The sequence below is a fragment of the Anas platyrhynchos genome, chromosome Z, assembly GCF_047663525.1.
Source record: "Anas platyrhynchos isolate ZD024472 breed Pekin duck chromosome Z, IASCAAS_PekinDuck_T2T, whole genome shotgun sequence".
In the NCBI taxonomy this organism is placed as follows: Eukaryota; Metazoa; Chordata; class Aves; order Anseriformes; family Anatidae; genus Anas; species Anas platyrhynchos.
This window is the reverse complement of record NC_092621.1, coordinates 81,434,992-81,451,604: the sequence shown is the minus strand read 5'-3', so window position 1 is coordinate 81,451,604 and position 16,613 is coordinate 81,434,992. Positions and strand designations below refer to the sequence as shown.

At 36.5% G+C, this 16,613-nt stretch overlaps 1 protein-coding gene across 23 annotated transcripts in view; it reads left to right on the top strand.

Moving 5' to 3' along the window:
- The window catches only part of MEF2C (myocyte enhancer factor 2C), a 140,511-nt gene that overhangs the window by 107,959 nt on the left and 15,939 nt on the right, over window positions 1-16,613 (top strand). For 22 of the 23 annotated variants that reach the window (XM_072030654.1, XM_072030646.1, XM_072030657.1 and 19 more), the window contains 2 exon segments: window positions 1,158-1,344; window positions 2,463-2,510. In XM_072030654.1, the coding sequence (XP_071886755.1) occupies window positions 1,158-1,344; window positions 2,463-2,510 (235 nt within the window). 23 annotated transcript variants of the gene reach the window in all.

The following is a 16,613-nucleotide window of genomic DNA, read 5'->3' as shown; positions in this document are numbered from 1 at the left end:
ATTTGAGTGATGCCAGAATCAAAGATTTTAAAGAAATTCAGGCACACAAAAAAACAAACAAACAAAAAAGACTGAGCTGGTCTTTCTGAGAAGTTAGCGAGAATCATCTCATACTCCCTGTCAGATACAGGGTCAGAGTAGTCCACAATTTGCTGTGCTTTTGAAAGGGATACTTACTAAGGAAGGTGGCTCAGGAGAGGGTGCTACCTTAAAGGGTGACAATTTTATGTTGAAAAGACATCACCAAACACACGCATAAAAATAAAACACAAAGATCCCAGGGAGTCATTTATTTCTAAAATTCTTGCTTTTGCTAAATGAGCCTGAGTAGAACTTTGTTTCTTCTAAGCCCTTCCCAAGCTCAAATAGAAACTTTAAAAAATGTCATTTACTGTGTTGGTGGCTTTAACATAATTTGCGATCATTCTGGTTGCTAAAGCAACATAAGCTGAAATTAAAGCTTTCCCTTTTGCATTCCACCCCTTCTAATTTTTCTCCATGCAATGAAGTCATCATAATCATCCACCTTTGATCTTGCAGTCATCTGTGACACTAGATTAAGATATCACAAATGAACAATTACGACTTCACTGAATGAAAGAAAAAAAAGAAAATTAAGCTTCATAAAAGCAGGGTTTTGTTTAGAAGAAGAAGAAGAAGAAGAAGAAGAAGAAGAAGAAGAAGAAGAAGAAGAAGAAGAAGAAGAAGAAAAAGAAAAGAAGAAGAAAAAGGAAAAGGAAAAGGAAAAGGAAAAGGAAAAGGAAAAGGAAAAGGAAAAGGAAAAGGAAAAGGAGAAACAGAGAAAAGGGATAAAGAAAAAGAAAAGAAGAAAAAAGAGAGAGGAAAAGGATAGGAGAAAAAAAATAGGAAAAGGAAAAAAAAAAAAGAAAAAAGAAAAAGATAAATTTTTCCCAGTTCTTACCGAGTAAATAGGCAAGCTGTATTAATGGAAGATGGAAGCTTGATTTTTAAAAAATCATGCTTAAAAGCTTTGGTAACTCTTTGAAACTATTTTCTTGACTCTTAGTCTGGGGGAGCTTAAATATTTTAACTACCAACTACAAAATATTTGAACTAAATATAGAGTAACTGTACTTGAAGGCTGTTGTGCTTCTGTACTATTCTCGTCTTTGTTTCCCTTTTTTTTGCTTGTACAGGCTGTTCCACCACCAAACTTTGAGATGCCAGTTTCTATCCCAGTGTCCAACCACAACAGCTTGGTGTACAGTAACCCAGTCAGCTCACTGGGGAACCCCAACCTTTTGCCGCTGGCTCATCCTTCTTTGCAAAGAAATAGCATGTCTCCTGGCGTGACACATCGGCCTCCGAGTGCAGGTAACACAGGTAGGCTCTACTCTGTCCCATCCCTTTAAACGTTCTTTTATTGGCTGCTTGCGTGCCTTGGGTCACTTTAAACTGTACTCTTAGAGACAAGAATGCTGTTTGTACAAGTCATAACAGTTTGTCCAAAATTGCTGTGTTGAAAAAATCAAAAGAGCCAAAGAGGTTTCTATTCCCAATATAGAAAAAAAAAAAAAAAAGAGTTCTAGAAAAAGCTGAGTATTGACTGAGATTAAGGGAAATCAATAAAGGATAAAAGGGCAGACAATTTGCTGTTTCATAAAAATGCAGCTTGTCTACTTAATTCATGTAAGAGCTCACTACACCATAAAACTTCAGGGGGCAGGGGGAAACGTGGCCGATGCAAACAAATGGAAACAAGTAAAATAGGACACTCGTTGCTTAAATTTCAAGTTTAGTGGCTAAACACAGAATTTATTATTATCGGTAGTTCTGCAAAGGCTAAATGTTAGTCGAGTGGCTTGTGTAGCAAGAAGCTGTGCTTCACTCTGGTAATGATGAGGGCTCACCTCCGAATAGGATAAATGGGGATTAAGTTAATTCAATGTGCCTGGTTGAAGCAACATCAACACCCTTAAGGGTTCAAAGAGACCTGTGAGGTCTCCAACTGCAAAGAGAAGTTTCTAAAATCCTTAGCATGGATGCCTATGAAAAGCTGAGGAAATTAAAATGAAAAACTGTGCAAGTACGTATGACAGCGTATGAATTATGCTGTCTAACAGAAACTTTTAGTCTCTTCCTCCAAATCCTGTGTGGAAGCCTTGCTTCTCTGACTAACACTGACCTAAAGGCAATTTTCAAGTGAATGAATACTTAGCTTTCAAAAATAATTGACTTCCTGTGCTGTGGAAGTATGAAAGTAAAATAATGAATTGTTGGGTACTGCATATTTTATTTGTCCTTGAAAGGCAAATACCTTGTATGTGTGACATTAAACATTATGATATTATGACTATGGGTCTGATCTGATGCCTGCTGAAGTAAGAGGAAAATTGTAGTGCATATTGGAGCAGACTGTTTGAAGTCAGAGAAAATGTTTTGCATGTTTGCCTGTTATAAATTATTGTACTCACTCATAGTATTTCATTTCAACCTCCTAGGTGGCCTGATGGGTGGGGACCTCACTACCGGTGCAGGCACCAGTGCAGGTAAAGAGAAAATAATTTGTATTTATTTTTTTTAACTGAACAAAGGACTTCCTCTGAAGGCTAAGTCCTAAAATAGCTCCATATCGGAGATGGGATATTGGAAAGTGATCAGTGTTGGTTTATTTCCCCCAGATGAGGGCCAGGGAGTTGGTATTTGTTGTTGTTTTTTTAGAGTATGTTTTTTTAGACTTGTTTTCAGCAGTGTTTAAAATCTTGCACTTCAACAAATTGCCTGGGTACAAGCGCCGATTTCCTTCACAAGAGCCTTTCCATAAAAACCTGAATCCATTGCATTGCCCTGGTCAGGCAAAACTCCTGCTGAGGCCAGCATCTGGAACCCTGATTCTTTTTAAGTCACAGGGAATTCTTGCATTGACTTCAGTGGACTTGAGTAAAAATTTTGCTATTTTCTCATTAAACTTTCATCTATTAAGCACATACCTTATTTCAAGCTCACACATAAAATCATTTATAGTAATCAAAATCTGTTAACATTTACTTAAATAATCAGCAACTAACTCAAGCTTAGTTGTATGTTTTTACTTAAGGGCTCAGGGACATGACAGGGAAAGGATTTTCCAAATGCTCATGCAGAGGAAGAGATTTTCCCCTTTAATTCTGTCCCTTTGCTACTAATGAGAACTGTACTTGTTAAGGTCGGTGTTACCAAAGCAATGTTGTCAGAGTAGTCCCCTTTGCTCAGTAAACTCAGTGGTTTGTTAGCAATGTCAGCAATGTTGCATTATTACAAATACAGATTACAAAAGACAATGGCAGGATTACTGTTTCAGTTGTAGAAGTAAACACATATGTTCAAGGAAAATAAGCTGAGTGGTAAAAACACAGAGCATATCCCATGTTACTGGGTTAACTGCTCTCAGAATTGTATAGAAAATAGTTGGAAGATACATTTTGTGCATTGTAAACTGAGGCTGATATATCTGGCCATTCTGAACCTCTATCATGAAAGGATTTTTAAAGAAATTCTGGATACAGTGATTTTTATTTTGTTTTTCTTGGCTCTTCTCAGCCTGCTTTAGACCACCCCCCTTTTATCTTCACACATAGATGAGTCACAGATGTTTGTGTGATGCATTTGTAGTAAAATTGAAACTGCATAGCATTGTAGGAAAAAGCTGCTTTAAACACATGCTGATACTTTGAGAGGTAATTTTGAATTAATTTAGCAGTAGGGTAAGCAGAGCACCAGAACTTAGATATTAGTCCCCTTTATCATTAAAAAAAAAAAAAAAAAAAAAAAAAAAAAAAAAAAGTAGAAAATTATAGTTTTGTTAATTATCTTTTGTTATTCTGTGAAATAGCTAAAGAAAGATTCATTCTGGAAATGTTCGCACTTCATCTCGTTTTTTAATCTTATGTATAGTAGAAACTTCAAGAACGGCAGCGGAGGAACTCGGATAGGAAATTGATTGTCCTATTAAGGAGCTCCCTCTACTGGTGTGCTAAGAAATATCATTCTCTCGTTCCTGGTTTCCCTATTTCTTTAAAAAGAAGCTGGAAACCAATTAACAAAGGCAATGTCTTCTTCTGAAAGGGTCACATACTAAAACAATAGCTCATCAACACATGCATTTGGTTTAATAATTCTTGTGATTAATAAAATCTCTATATCAGTATGCTAGTTTAAAATGTATATTCTTTCTAAATACATTTTTTATTGGAAATATATTAAAAGCATATATAAGCATAGTAAGAGGGATAGTTTGATTATTTACTCATTAATTAAGAATTTGTATCTCCTGCATGCAATGCTATGCATTAAGCTCTCAAGCAATCTAACTTTGGAGTAGGCAATTGATTTGAGGGGCATGTATATGGGGGGCATTGCTAGGAATGCACCATAAATATTTAATCATATGAATAGTCTTTCTTCTTATCTGGCAATAAGAGCTTTAAGCACCATTAAAGAAGTGTTTTCCAGATCTCTTAAATGCAGAGCAGTAGGAAGAATTTGATACAGGGCTGAAGGAAGATGAAAGGTCACTATAAGGTTAAATCCTCTGTCTTAGTTGCATTATTCTACAATGGCACTATTTTGGACAGGCTCTCTCTTAAGGGTGCAGAAGAATAAACATCAAAAGTTCTCTTTGTTCATCATTCTTCATAAGAAACAGAGACCTCTGTGTTTTTTTTCTAATTGGCATCTTAAAAGCTGGTAGCATGATCATGTGGTTTAATCTGTTAGGGTTCATATTTCTGGCCAAATTAGAACATTATAAATTTGCATTTTTCTGCAGCATCCAAAAATAGCATATATTCAAAATAACATACTCCAAGAAGAGGAGTCTAAAAAGTTTCATTTCTGTCACTACAAAATGAAACTACTTTTGATTGCTAACACCAGGCCTCAGTTTCTGCACCACTGTAACAAATTACATTATTGCAAATTGCATTATAACTGCAATATCACAAATGGAAAAAGATTAGTTAAGCCTGTGTTTTGAAAACTATGTTATTTTGATGGTTTGGATTATTTTAAGTAATAACCCTGAAGTCATCCACAATTTACCTTGGGAGTCAACCGAAGATGTAAATAGAACATAAGAAAGCTGACTACTTCTTTATTATCCTGCACAACTAAATACCAGCAGTGGTATGTTTAACTTAAACCTAAACTAAACCTTAACTTAAACCTTAACTGAAAGGTTATCTCAGGTTTGTTAAAGTAAATTTCTTCTAAGCCAAACACTGATTGAATAGTTTCTATCATGTGACAGTACCAACTGCCAAAACTTTTTAAGTGAACTTCACATTTAGTATATTTGCTAAATTACAGCAAAGTCTTTGGCACTATTCTGTCCAACCAGAGGCTTTTGACTGAAAGAGAGAACAAGCTCTTTTTGGACGCAGATTGGTTTGCTGGGTCACAGTCTCATTCTGGAATCAAATCCATCAGCTTACACTATAACATGAAAACTATAAGCAGCGTGTTACCTATTCCCATAATAGACCATACGAAGTTCTTTTTAATTTTTGAGGAACGGATTTAGTTGTTAACAAAACTGGCTAAGTCAACAATAACTTTACCAGAAATTAATAACAACGGTGAAGTAGTGCTTTTAGTTCTGCAAATTATCTGAACTCCAGTTTTATGTAATGGCTCTGTAATTATGCTGAATGCCTGATAAAAGATCACAACTTCAAAAATATTCAGTAGTTTTAAAGCAAACTGCTACAGTATTGGAGGAAGTGTTTCTTTGCATCTGACTCTAAACTTGATTTTAAAACTGAGTTGTATTTTCAGATTGAGTCATATTTTTATTTTTTTCCATACGGTTTTCAGATTATGGCATTTTGTATTTTATAAGTAACATTTTTCTTGACTGAAATAAGTCCTCTAAAGTCAACAGAATTTCTTTAGATTTTAGACCACTATAAATTATAAAATCAAAAGAAATTTTTAATATCAAGTTTTAAATCAGGGATGGGTATTATAATATTCACAAAAAGATCATACTATTTTTAATTTCTATTTTTTTTTCCATAATTTGTTTCACTATTCAGTTTCTGTACTGCCTCCATCTTGACATTAGTATTAAAGTAAAGGAGGAAGTGATTCAAAATTATTTGAGAGTCTAAAAATGCTGTCATTGTGTCAAGTACTTGTTCTCTGTAAATGAGGCAGCCTTAAACTGCCTTTAAGTTTGTTCTTTTAAATCATTAGACACTGAAAAGGTCAGTAGTGCATTTTGAAAAATTCATCCCAGGTCTCTTCAGTAATTGAATCTCATATTTACCTGTAAACCAGCAGCTAGTTATTCTTCTGGAAACAAAGCACAGGCTAACAGTTATCTTCTTGTCTTCTGAGAAATGAGGACCTGGATCTACCTGCCAATATCACAATTGTTTGTGATTTTTTGCTAACTTTTCTTTTTTTGATCATGTGCAGACTCTGGGTGAATGTATTCTGCTAATATTTCAAGAAACACAGGGATGTATTAGTTATAGTTATTAAAATAATAGTTATTTTTCTTCTCTCTCTCTCTCTCTTTTTTTTTTTTCTTTCTAAGCTGTTAGGGTAGAGGCAATCTGGGAGTGGTACCATCTCAAAAAAAATATATATATATTTACTAGCAAGAAACAATTATCTGCCCAAGTAAGCCTATTAGGAGTACTGATACAATTATAGATATAAAAAAAAAAAAGTAAACAAGGGTTTCTTTCAAAGGCATCTAGTTCTATTAGTGTCTTTTGAAGTCTTAAATATAAATAAAGCAAATGAGCACTAAACAATGAAAATTCAAAGTGTTACTTAAATATTCTCTTCTGTGCCCTGAAATCATGCTTGGCATAGGCAAGAGAAGGTAATTCATAGGCTACAAGTGTGGAATATGTTAAACAAACAAGTGAGCTTAGAACAACGATTCCCAAAACAGCTTATGGGCATCCTGCTGGGACTGGGTTTGCCAAGGAGAGCATTATAGTCATTGCCCTTCCCTTACAGCTCAGTCAGTGCACTTGCCCACAGACCTCTCATTTAAAGATTGGGCAAGATGTGGTACAACAGTGTAGTAAACAACAGTTCCTGTCCAAGGAAGTGTACAGTCCAAAAGAAAGAACACGCAGTCATTCATAACAGAGTTCATGATGCAACACTGCCAAATCCAAACAATAAGAAATCATAAATTGGCAGGTTGGCTTAAAGCTGTGGAGGGGGATGACAAATGAAAAATACAACAGCTCTCTTTTTCTTTTGCCTTTTTCCACTCAATGTATGCCAGTAAGTATTGCTTTTCCAAGCTTTTATCCGTATAGGAAGGATACATGCTGTGTTTTTAGTCCTGTATTAATCCAGGAGTTGTTTACAGCAAGTGTCTTTAAGAAGCAGATTTATGATGAAGCAGTAGCATGGGAATGTGTTTTCTAATGCATACTATGAAGGAAACAGTCTATATAATTTCATACCCGTGCAAGCAGTCAATACAGACCTTTCCAAAATTAAGTTATCTTCCTGCCCCTAGCAACTGATCTGTTTTGTACAGCTTCTTCAGACTCTTTTTCACACAGGTAAAAATCACATTGGTGAAACTTTGAATATGGCTTTGAAATGATGGATACCGCTGTCCATGTAAAAGTCAAACAAAACGTTGCAGCGTATGTCAGATGCAAATGTCGGGTGTATGTATTTTCAGCTAGCTCTTACCGATGAAGAGGTTCGGGTAGGCTCATTTGGAGTAGACCTCAGTGAAAATCTGTGAAAATTTGGCCTGCAGTATCTTTCCATCAATTGTGTGTTGACTTGGTAATTTATTTAGTTATTCTATCTCATCATCTCCATTATCAACAGTGTCTCAATATTTGTATTTATAAAAAGACAGCTTGAAAGGATTGAAAGGGAGAAAGCCCTAAGTTCACATGTAATGAACAATTAAGTGAGTCATACAAACTGTGGTTCTTTGTGAGTAGGATTTCAAAGACAGGCATGATTGACTTCTCCTTTTCCTTTATGACAAGCAGTTACAAATATTCCTGTAGAATGGCTTGGATTCTTAGGATAAAATCCTTTTCCTAGTGAGGTCTATGGGAATTTCTTGCTTTACTTTTGTGAGACAGGGAATTCACAATTACTGATTTTCTATGTGCATTCTTGCTCATTAGGACATCACACTGTCTGCTGTTGCACAGTGCCATCCATATTCTTGTTCCAACCCATAAAACACAAAAAGGCATTGCAAATAAGCAAACATCTGGATTTCATGTCTGTCCCGAGTCCCGACAGGTATAGTTGATGCCTCCTGGATCTGGAATGCAGAAATGGCATTGCTCTGAAAAGGAAAGCAAGAAGTTCTTTTAAACTCATGAAGCTGGGACTGCAGCCACATGTGGAAGCTCCTGGCAGTATTAAGTTAATGTGACCCCTGCCCTTTAACTTTTAACATGATTACACAATTAAAAGATTCGAGACATAGATTCCAGTTGTTTTCCAAATCTCTTGCAAGTTGATTTTTCCTTTAATAACAGCTGGAACAGTCTGCCGGAAATAAATGCAGGAGGAGACAGGGATCAGTCAGTTACTGATCTATTCTTTTTATCTACTTAAAATTTAAAACAAATTCAAGCACTATTATCTCTGTGCAAAACACTTTCCTTTTGTACGTGTATCAGTTGTAATAACATGGGGAAGTTTTAAAAAATAGGCTGCATCATTTGTGTTTAAAATAGATAGTTTTGAAGTTTTCCTGGTGTTAAATTTTAAACTCTGCATTCATCATCTTTCAATAATTGTGTATTTAACAAAAGCAAACATGTAAAGACAACTTTACATGTAGCTATATGCCTAAGGGAAAAAAAAAAATCTTAACAGATAGTTCTAAAATTTCTTTGGGGACACAATAAAGTATATTTTCAAATTATATACTCATTTTGTAATTGGAATGACTTCTTGTCCTGAAATACTTTTTGTTGAAAAGCATTTTCTGCAAAGCGGTAATTTATTTCAAATATCCAAAAAAGCAAAGGATACATCATCAGCAAATATTTTTTTCAAAAGCAGATGATTTGTCAACAGCTCTCACTCAGGCAGTCAGGAGAAGAGATAAGTCCCCTTCCCAGGCTCATATATTTTTCCTACATGTCTTCAGATAATATTATATTTTCCAGCAGTGTACTTTTCCATCTCACACAAGTCTGCTTTTGCTTTCTTCTGACACTAGAACATCTTATGTATTAAAAACAAACAAACAAAAAAGCAAAAAAAAAAAATTTTGCTTTTTTTTTGCATCTTTTGCTTGTTTTGGTTTTGTATGTTGTTGCTTTGGGATGGGTTTGGTGGTATTTTTGTTTTGCTTTGTTTTTAGACAGGACTAGAATGGAGTAGCTTTTCAGCTAGCAAACAATGTAAAGGAAGATTCCACTACAAGCACATTACACAGTATTTAATAGTTTTTCTGGAATAACAATTAAGTTATAATCCTAGTGGTCAGCTCAGTCCTGAAAATATACTTTGGAGAGGTGGTTATCACAGGCAGGTGAGATCCATTTATGGTTGGTGCATACTACACATTAAGAGATCAAGTCTGTGATATTAATGCAAGATTTTCAGAAAATGTGGTTATACCAGCTAAATTTCTGATAAACATTTTTGCAAACCATCCTTGATTTTTTGTGTTGACCTAATCTAAGTGAGTGTAGTGCAGAAGATTGCTAAATTCCTAATGGAAGGAATGGGCTAAGACTTGCACAAGTGAGCAGTCAGTGACACCCGAACACTGTGCAAGGCAGGGTAACATTGAATTGGGCACATCAGGGGAACAGCTACAACTAGAGTACCTTTTTCACCATGGCAATACACTTTCAAGTGTCAGTCTGATCCCAGAAATCTTGCTTGGACCTTAAAAACATTGTGCAGGGCCCTCATTTTTGTCCTACAGAAGTTTAGTCTTTATAAAGCACAAAACTGAAGAACACTGTGATTTTTCTTGAAATTTTCGACTTAGTTAGTGTGCTGATTAGGTGAAGATTCAAGATAAACAAGGTAACTTGAAATATATGGTTTTAGAGATAGACATAGATACAATTGTGTTAGAACAAATCAATGTTGTAGAAGTGGAAATAATGAATAAATACAATCAGAATTAAAGATATAGGAAACAGAGCATTTCTGCATTGAAGCTAATTGAATTTGAGATTCATGAAATGGGATACCTTAAAGAATTATGAAAGCAAACAGTAAGATGCTATCATCAGACAATTTAAGAACATAAGCATGGGTTACCCATTGCTTTCCTTCTGTGTTGAGGAATGAGGAATAAGGATAATCGTGTCAGCTTGAGGAAGGCAGAGCATGCCTCCCCCTTCTATCAGTGTACACAGAGCTTGAGACAGACCTTTGCTGTGATGTATATGCTCCTGTTCTGAAGGTTGCAAGGAGGGAGTCCAGAGGTATGCTGAAACACCTGCCTGCAGCTTGGGAACCCTCGTTTTGAAATGTTTTGAAGGGCTGCTTGCTGTTCTTTGTGTGGGCAGAAACAGGGTAATTCCATAGACAGTCAGGTGACATTTTTACATCTACTTTATTAAGGTGTGAACTCCTAACAGACTAAGGTGGGAGAATATTTCGTACAAGAACTACTTCAAAAATATTTAAATATGGATCTTATTATAGCAACAAAACATGACCACAGAATTAGTGATCAGGTTGGTTTGCAATGCACTTAGTTACGCAGTTGACTCAGCAGTAAAATATTTGCATGAAATGTAATGGTCAGATTTCTGTTCTCATCCCGCATGTAAATATACCCATGCATCTGGCAGCCAGGAGGGCCAACCGTGTCCTGGGGTGCATCAAGCACGGCATCGCTAGTAGGTCGAGGGAGGTGATTGTCCCGCTCTACTCTGCGCTGGTGCGGCCTCACCTCGAGTACTGTGTGCAGTTCTGGGCACCACAGTATAAAAAGGACATGAAACTGTTGGAGAGTGTCCAGAGGAGGGCTACGAAGATGGTGAAAGGCCTGGAGGGGAAGACGTACGAGGAACGGCTGAGGGCACTGGGCCTGTTCAGCCTGGAGAAGAGGAGGCTGAGGGGAGACCTCATCGCAGTCTACAACTTCCTCGTAAGGGGGTGTCGAGAGGCAGGAGACCTTTTCTCCATTAACACCAGCGACAGGACCCGCGGGAATGGAGTTAAGCTGAGGCAGGGGAAGTTTAGGCTGGACATCAGGAAGGGGTTCCTCACAGAGAGAGTGGTTGCACACTGGAACAGGCTCCCCAGGGAAGTGGTCACTGCACCGAGCCTGACTGAATTTAAGAAGAGATTGGACTGTGCACTTAGTCACATGGTCTGAACTTGGGTAGACCTGTGCGGTGTCAAGAGTTGGACTTGATGATCCTTAAGGGTCCCTTCCAACTCAGGATATTCTATGATTCTATGATTCTATGATTTCTCCGCTTGGCTGAAAAAGCATCTCATACTGCTAGCCTCCTAGATTCACGGCATTGCCTTAGATTTCCAGAAATGAGTTTTGCAGTGCTTTCTGTGTCATCAGGTGGCCAAAGGGCCACTTCTTTACTTCCAGCTTCTGCCTGAGAAGCACCCTGTCTATTCTGAAGCACCCTGTCTATTCTGAAGGAAACCTGCTGAAGTATAGGACACACGTGTCCTTTTTCAGCCGTAGTTGCGTGTACCTGCAAACACTCCATGCAGAATAGATTGTGAGAGTGTTCCAGGTTTCAGATGGCACTTGTCCCAGGGTCAGAACTAATTCTGACTACTACATCCATGTAAACAGTTCATTAAGATCCTCTGCATGAAGATACAAAGAGGAGGAGCTGGTGGTCTTTAGCTCCTTAATGATGAGGAGCAAACTGCCAGGACACCACAGGGGCAGGGGGAAGCTGAGCTGGGGAGCCAGGAGGGCTTCCCAGGGGAGGCAGGGCAGCCCCAGCCCTGGGCATCAGGCTCCTGACCCCTGGGTGGGGATCAGGATCAGGCCCAGGGAGCCAGAGGACTGATTAGAGGGCTGTTAGTGACAGTCGATGTGAGATGTAGCCATAAGGCCCATACTGTATGTGTAGGTTCAGAGCCTAAGTGCTGCAACCTGCCCAGGGACACAGAAAAAGTGTGTTCTTGTAGAAATCTCTGCTGTTATACTTACCTTATTTCTAAATGGTTGGTTTCTAAAACTGTAACAAGAGCAAAGAGTTGTTGAGATCATTTTCTACTGCTCTTCCAAATGTCTGTACACTCACTACACTTTTTTACTCCTTCCATCCAAAAAGCAGCTGATATTTCATAAGATGCCTGAGAACTCTTCCACATACAGTCCATAGATTTTATATACCACATCTGTCTCAGTTGGCTCCCAGCAATTCAGCAAAGAAGGTCCATTAGAGTAATGCTGTGGGAATAGGCAGCTACTTTAACATAAAGATTTTCTTTTATTCTGAGTGAGTGTATCTGCAGATTGGTTTTCTTCTACCGCTTGCAGCTGTTAAAGGTCTTGTACTGTGACATGACTAGCCTGCAAGACGTGAGTAAAAACATCCAATTATCTCCTTTAAAAATTATGTGTAGGTAAACACCAGTACAACTTCCTGGCATGAGTGCATTATTATCAGTATCTATTTTGTTTGGGTCATAAACAATAGCCTGTTCCAATGGTGTGTATGCATTAAAAAATACATGTACATATAAGACATAAAAAGAGAAAAGGAGCACATTCTTTGTCTTTTAATTACTGTTAGGAACAGTTATCATTCTTCTAGGTAGTGGGAAGCAGAATCAAGTGAAGAGCGCAAAACTGGATATAAAATTAACAGAATGCTTATTACTTCATTGATTATTCTTCCTTTCTTCTTGATTTATTTCTTCCTTCCTTCCTTCATTTATTTATTTATTTATCTTTTTCTTTTTTCTTCTTTATGCATTTTCAAGTCCAGGGTAAATTATAGCATACTTAGGTCTCATATTTATATAGATTTATTCTAAATTTAACAATCCTTTTGAGAGTCTTGGTGGTCTATCATAATGTCATGTATGTGATGCGCATTTAACATAACCCAGTAAGAACCAGGAATCCTGCATGAAACGGAATGTACGTATCCTTAGTGGAAGAATTATGATAATTTCCACACGTAAGAGCATATGCTTGTTGAGAAGTTGAAATTACCATTAATATTTATTAAGACTAGTTCAAGAATTTGAAAGCTCTTTTCCTATTAAAATTAATGGGAAGTAGGCATCCCAGGTGCCTAAAGATCTTGTAAATTCTCAACCCATATGGTGAGTGAGATGCTTTAGAGAAATGAAAGAAAGATCAAAGGAAGGACATATACGTTGTGTGTCTTGCTCTTAGTTCTTCTAGGACTACTATAGTGTTTTTGTTCATTCATCATATTGTTATATATTTGAAATTACAAATTAAAAAAGAAAAAATCAAGTTGGAATGTGACAGGATCAAATCTTCAAGAAATCAGAATGTAAAAATTGTCCATTTTTTCAAGATTTTGAGACTTTGAATCATAACATTGCTGCTCTAAAATGCTGAGAGATATGGAGATAAATAATTGACTCCTGATTGGTTTTACCTTAACATTTGAGAAGCTTCCTATCTTAAATGTTCCCTAGAGGAGCATTGTCCTAACAGAATATCAAGAATTGCAGCCACTTTGCAATCACTGTCACACAAATGACACCACTATGAAGGAAGAGAGCTAAACTTTGCTCCCTGTCCTGTCCTGAATAAACCCGTGCCTTGCCTATGCCCTTAAATTCAAGATAGCATTGCATGAATTTTCAACATAGTTCAAATCATAGGTAGATTAATTAATATATCAATATTAATATATATTGATATTAATATATCAATATATTTTGTTTGTATTGACTAACTACTGGTGCATAAAAATACCTTTTCTGTATGTTTTTAAAAAGTGATCTTGTAGGGATTAATTATGCAGTGTCTACGTGGACAAAATTCCCACTGAAGTCAATGGCACTTGTGCCTAATTGCAGAATGTGGGAACATACCCAAGAAGAGCATTCTATGCTCAGAAGGCATTTGTCTTTATATTCTGCCATTAGTCCCAGTACAAAGTCTGGCACTGTGTTTCATGATACGTGCTGCTCCACTAGTTCTGTCTAGAAACAAGCTCTTTTATGTGTAAAATATTTTTACTCTTTCGAATCAGTATAACAAACAACAAGTGGAAAAATAATTTTCTCTGAAAACTTCTTGAATTGAGAAAGCTATAAATTTACAAATTGTGACATATGCCCTTTAAAACTTGTACATCTACTGTTTTTATTTTCATTATGCATTACAAGTGCTATCAGTAATGTTTAAAAATGTTCTATTCCAGAAAAAATATGGCTTTTAACCAAATAAAAATGTAAAGCCAACTTGCTCAAAAATCCATCTGTTTTTCATTTTCATATAATCTATAATCAGGAAATCCATTCATACATGACATATAATTTTTGTGCTTTCAAGTGGATAGTGGAATGTGATGTTCTGCATACAGTCACATCTAAATTGATAATTGTCCAGGCAGAGCGTAATTTTAAAGTATAGGATGAAGGAAGGTTTAATTTGTATATTAGAAGTCTTATACATTTTTTTGCCTCTGCATGTAAATGAGACCATTCTCTTTGGCAGATTTATCTGAAGGTGGGACAGCTGCCTCAGAGCAGGCCACAGCTTTCTGAGTAAAGAGGATACGGTTTAAAGAGCTGGTTTAAATGCAGACTCTTCTTAGCAGTAAACCGCATGCATGCATTCATCACTGATTTTCAAATGACGGGTTTCTATATCACTGGTTTAAGGTCCACAGTCTTGAATTCCTGAATCCACATGATACCAAAAGAATAACAATTTGGTGGCTGGAAAGAGGGATGGTTATTATATGGCTCCAAAATGCTAGCTGGCATAATATGCCATGAACAGCAGAAATCTAGTAGTAAAGAGAAGATTGCAGCAGCGCTTAAAATAATTTGATGTTCCAAAAATATAAATGTAAGACGTGTTATCACTGTTCAAAATATTTTACATTTACATTTACGTTAGTAAATAATATAAAGGCCTGGCTAAAGTTTCTGAAGACTGAAGTTTGATAAGGGTGCATTCTTTCTCTTAATTTTAATAGAAAATTATATGAAGTTGGTCTTCTGTGGAAAGTGAGAGTTTTTTCTTGTAAGGATTTATTTTCCCCAGAAGACACAACCATAGAAAAGAGTATATAAATCACACAATATGCTGTTTATCATTAAATATCTCAGGTAGTATATTGCAGAATAAAAGATATATATATAAAATACTTTATCTTCATTTTCACTCTCTGAACCAATGCTTGTCGTACAACATATTTCACAAGGTAGCTTTACTTCCTGTTGTTAAAATACCTCCTGTACGAAACCAGCACCAGAGCAACCCTGCATTTGCTTCAGTTTCTTCTGTCGATCATTTCCTCGCATAACTGTTTTGCAGTATTCGTTTGTGTACAGTCACATTCTAACAGGTGCTGTAGTTTCTAGAGAAAAAAATATATACTTTATATTCCAAATGCCCCTTATAATTTCACTATCTCTAACAATGCATAGCATTAATTAAAGCATAGTATGTATCAAGTCTATGCTGAGAACAATTGTTTGTTTAAATTTAAAAAAAAAAAAGCCTACTGACACAAAATGGAAAACTTGCCAGCGTTCTGCTGGTTTAAGTTGATAAAAATAAAATACACTTTTTAGGTAAATTAATTTTATTTCACTATCTGTAAGCTATTATCAAGGAAATAACAAGATTAACTGTAAAGAATATTTTTATTTTAAAATCTCTCAAATTATCTGTGTTCTTCTAAGTTTTGATCATAATTCCATTTTGCCGAGGCTTGGGAGATGGTTATAAGAAAAATCAAGAGAACAAACAAGCCTGGCAAGACCAGTGGCTAAAGGTACCTAACGAATAAGGAAGTCAAGCACTTTGTGATACTTTTCCTGTTGTCCAAAACTTAATGGTTACAGTTCAAGGTCTTCCAGAGCCTGAAGTGTTTTTATGGTTAATAGCCTTTGCAAGATTTTTCTTCCATGGGTTTTCTGTTCTGGTAAATACAATTAACTGATGTGCTTACTGATTCCAAATATGATTTAATGTTAGTCGCACTTGGACGCACTTCATTAACGTAACTAGAAAACAGATTCACTTGCATTTACTGTCACTTTTATGACCACATCACAGATTTAACAAATTTAGTTCCGTAATCCATTTATGTCCAGGAGGGCTATAAACCCCATTTCACATGTGAAAAGAGGCACTGAGTACCTCCCTGACTTCAGTACTGCAAAAGAAATGGTGTTGGTGCAAGGCACCTACCACCACTCTCCCTAACTCTTCTTCTGACACTGTTCCTAGGTGGTGTGTCACAGCTTGCTAGCTGTGAATTAACAGTGAGCCCAAACATTTGGTCTTCCTAACACTTGTCTTCCCTAACATTTTTTCTACCAGTATTTGTCTGAAAGTTTTCCCTTGCTGTATTAGTTCTCATATGAAGGTAGTATTATGACTGGGCAGTTTCTGTATTCCTCTTGACCATGTTGAGGCAGAATTTTAGTACTACACTACAAAGTTGTCTCTTTCCCCAGACCTTGTA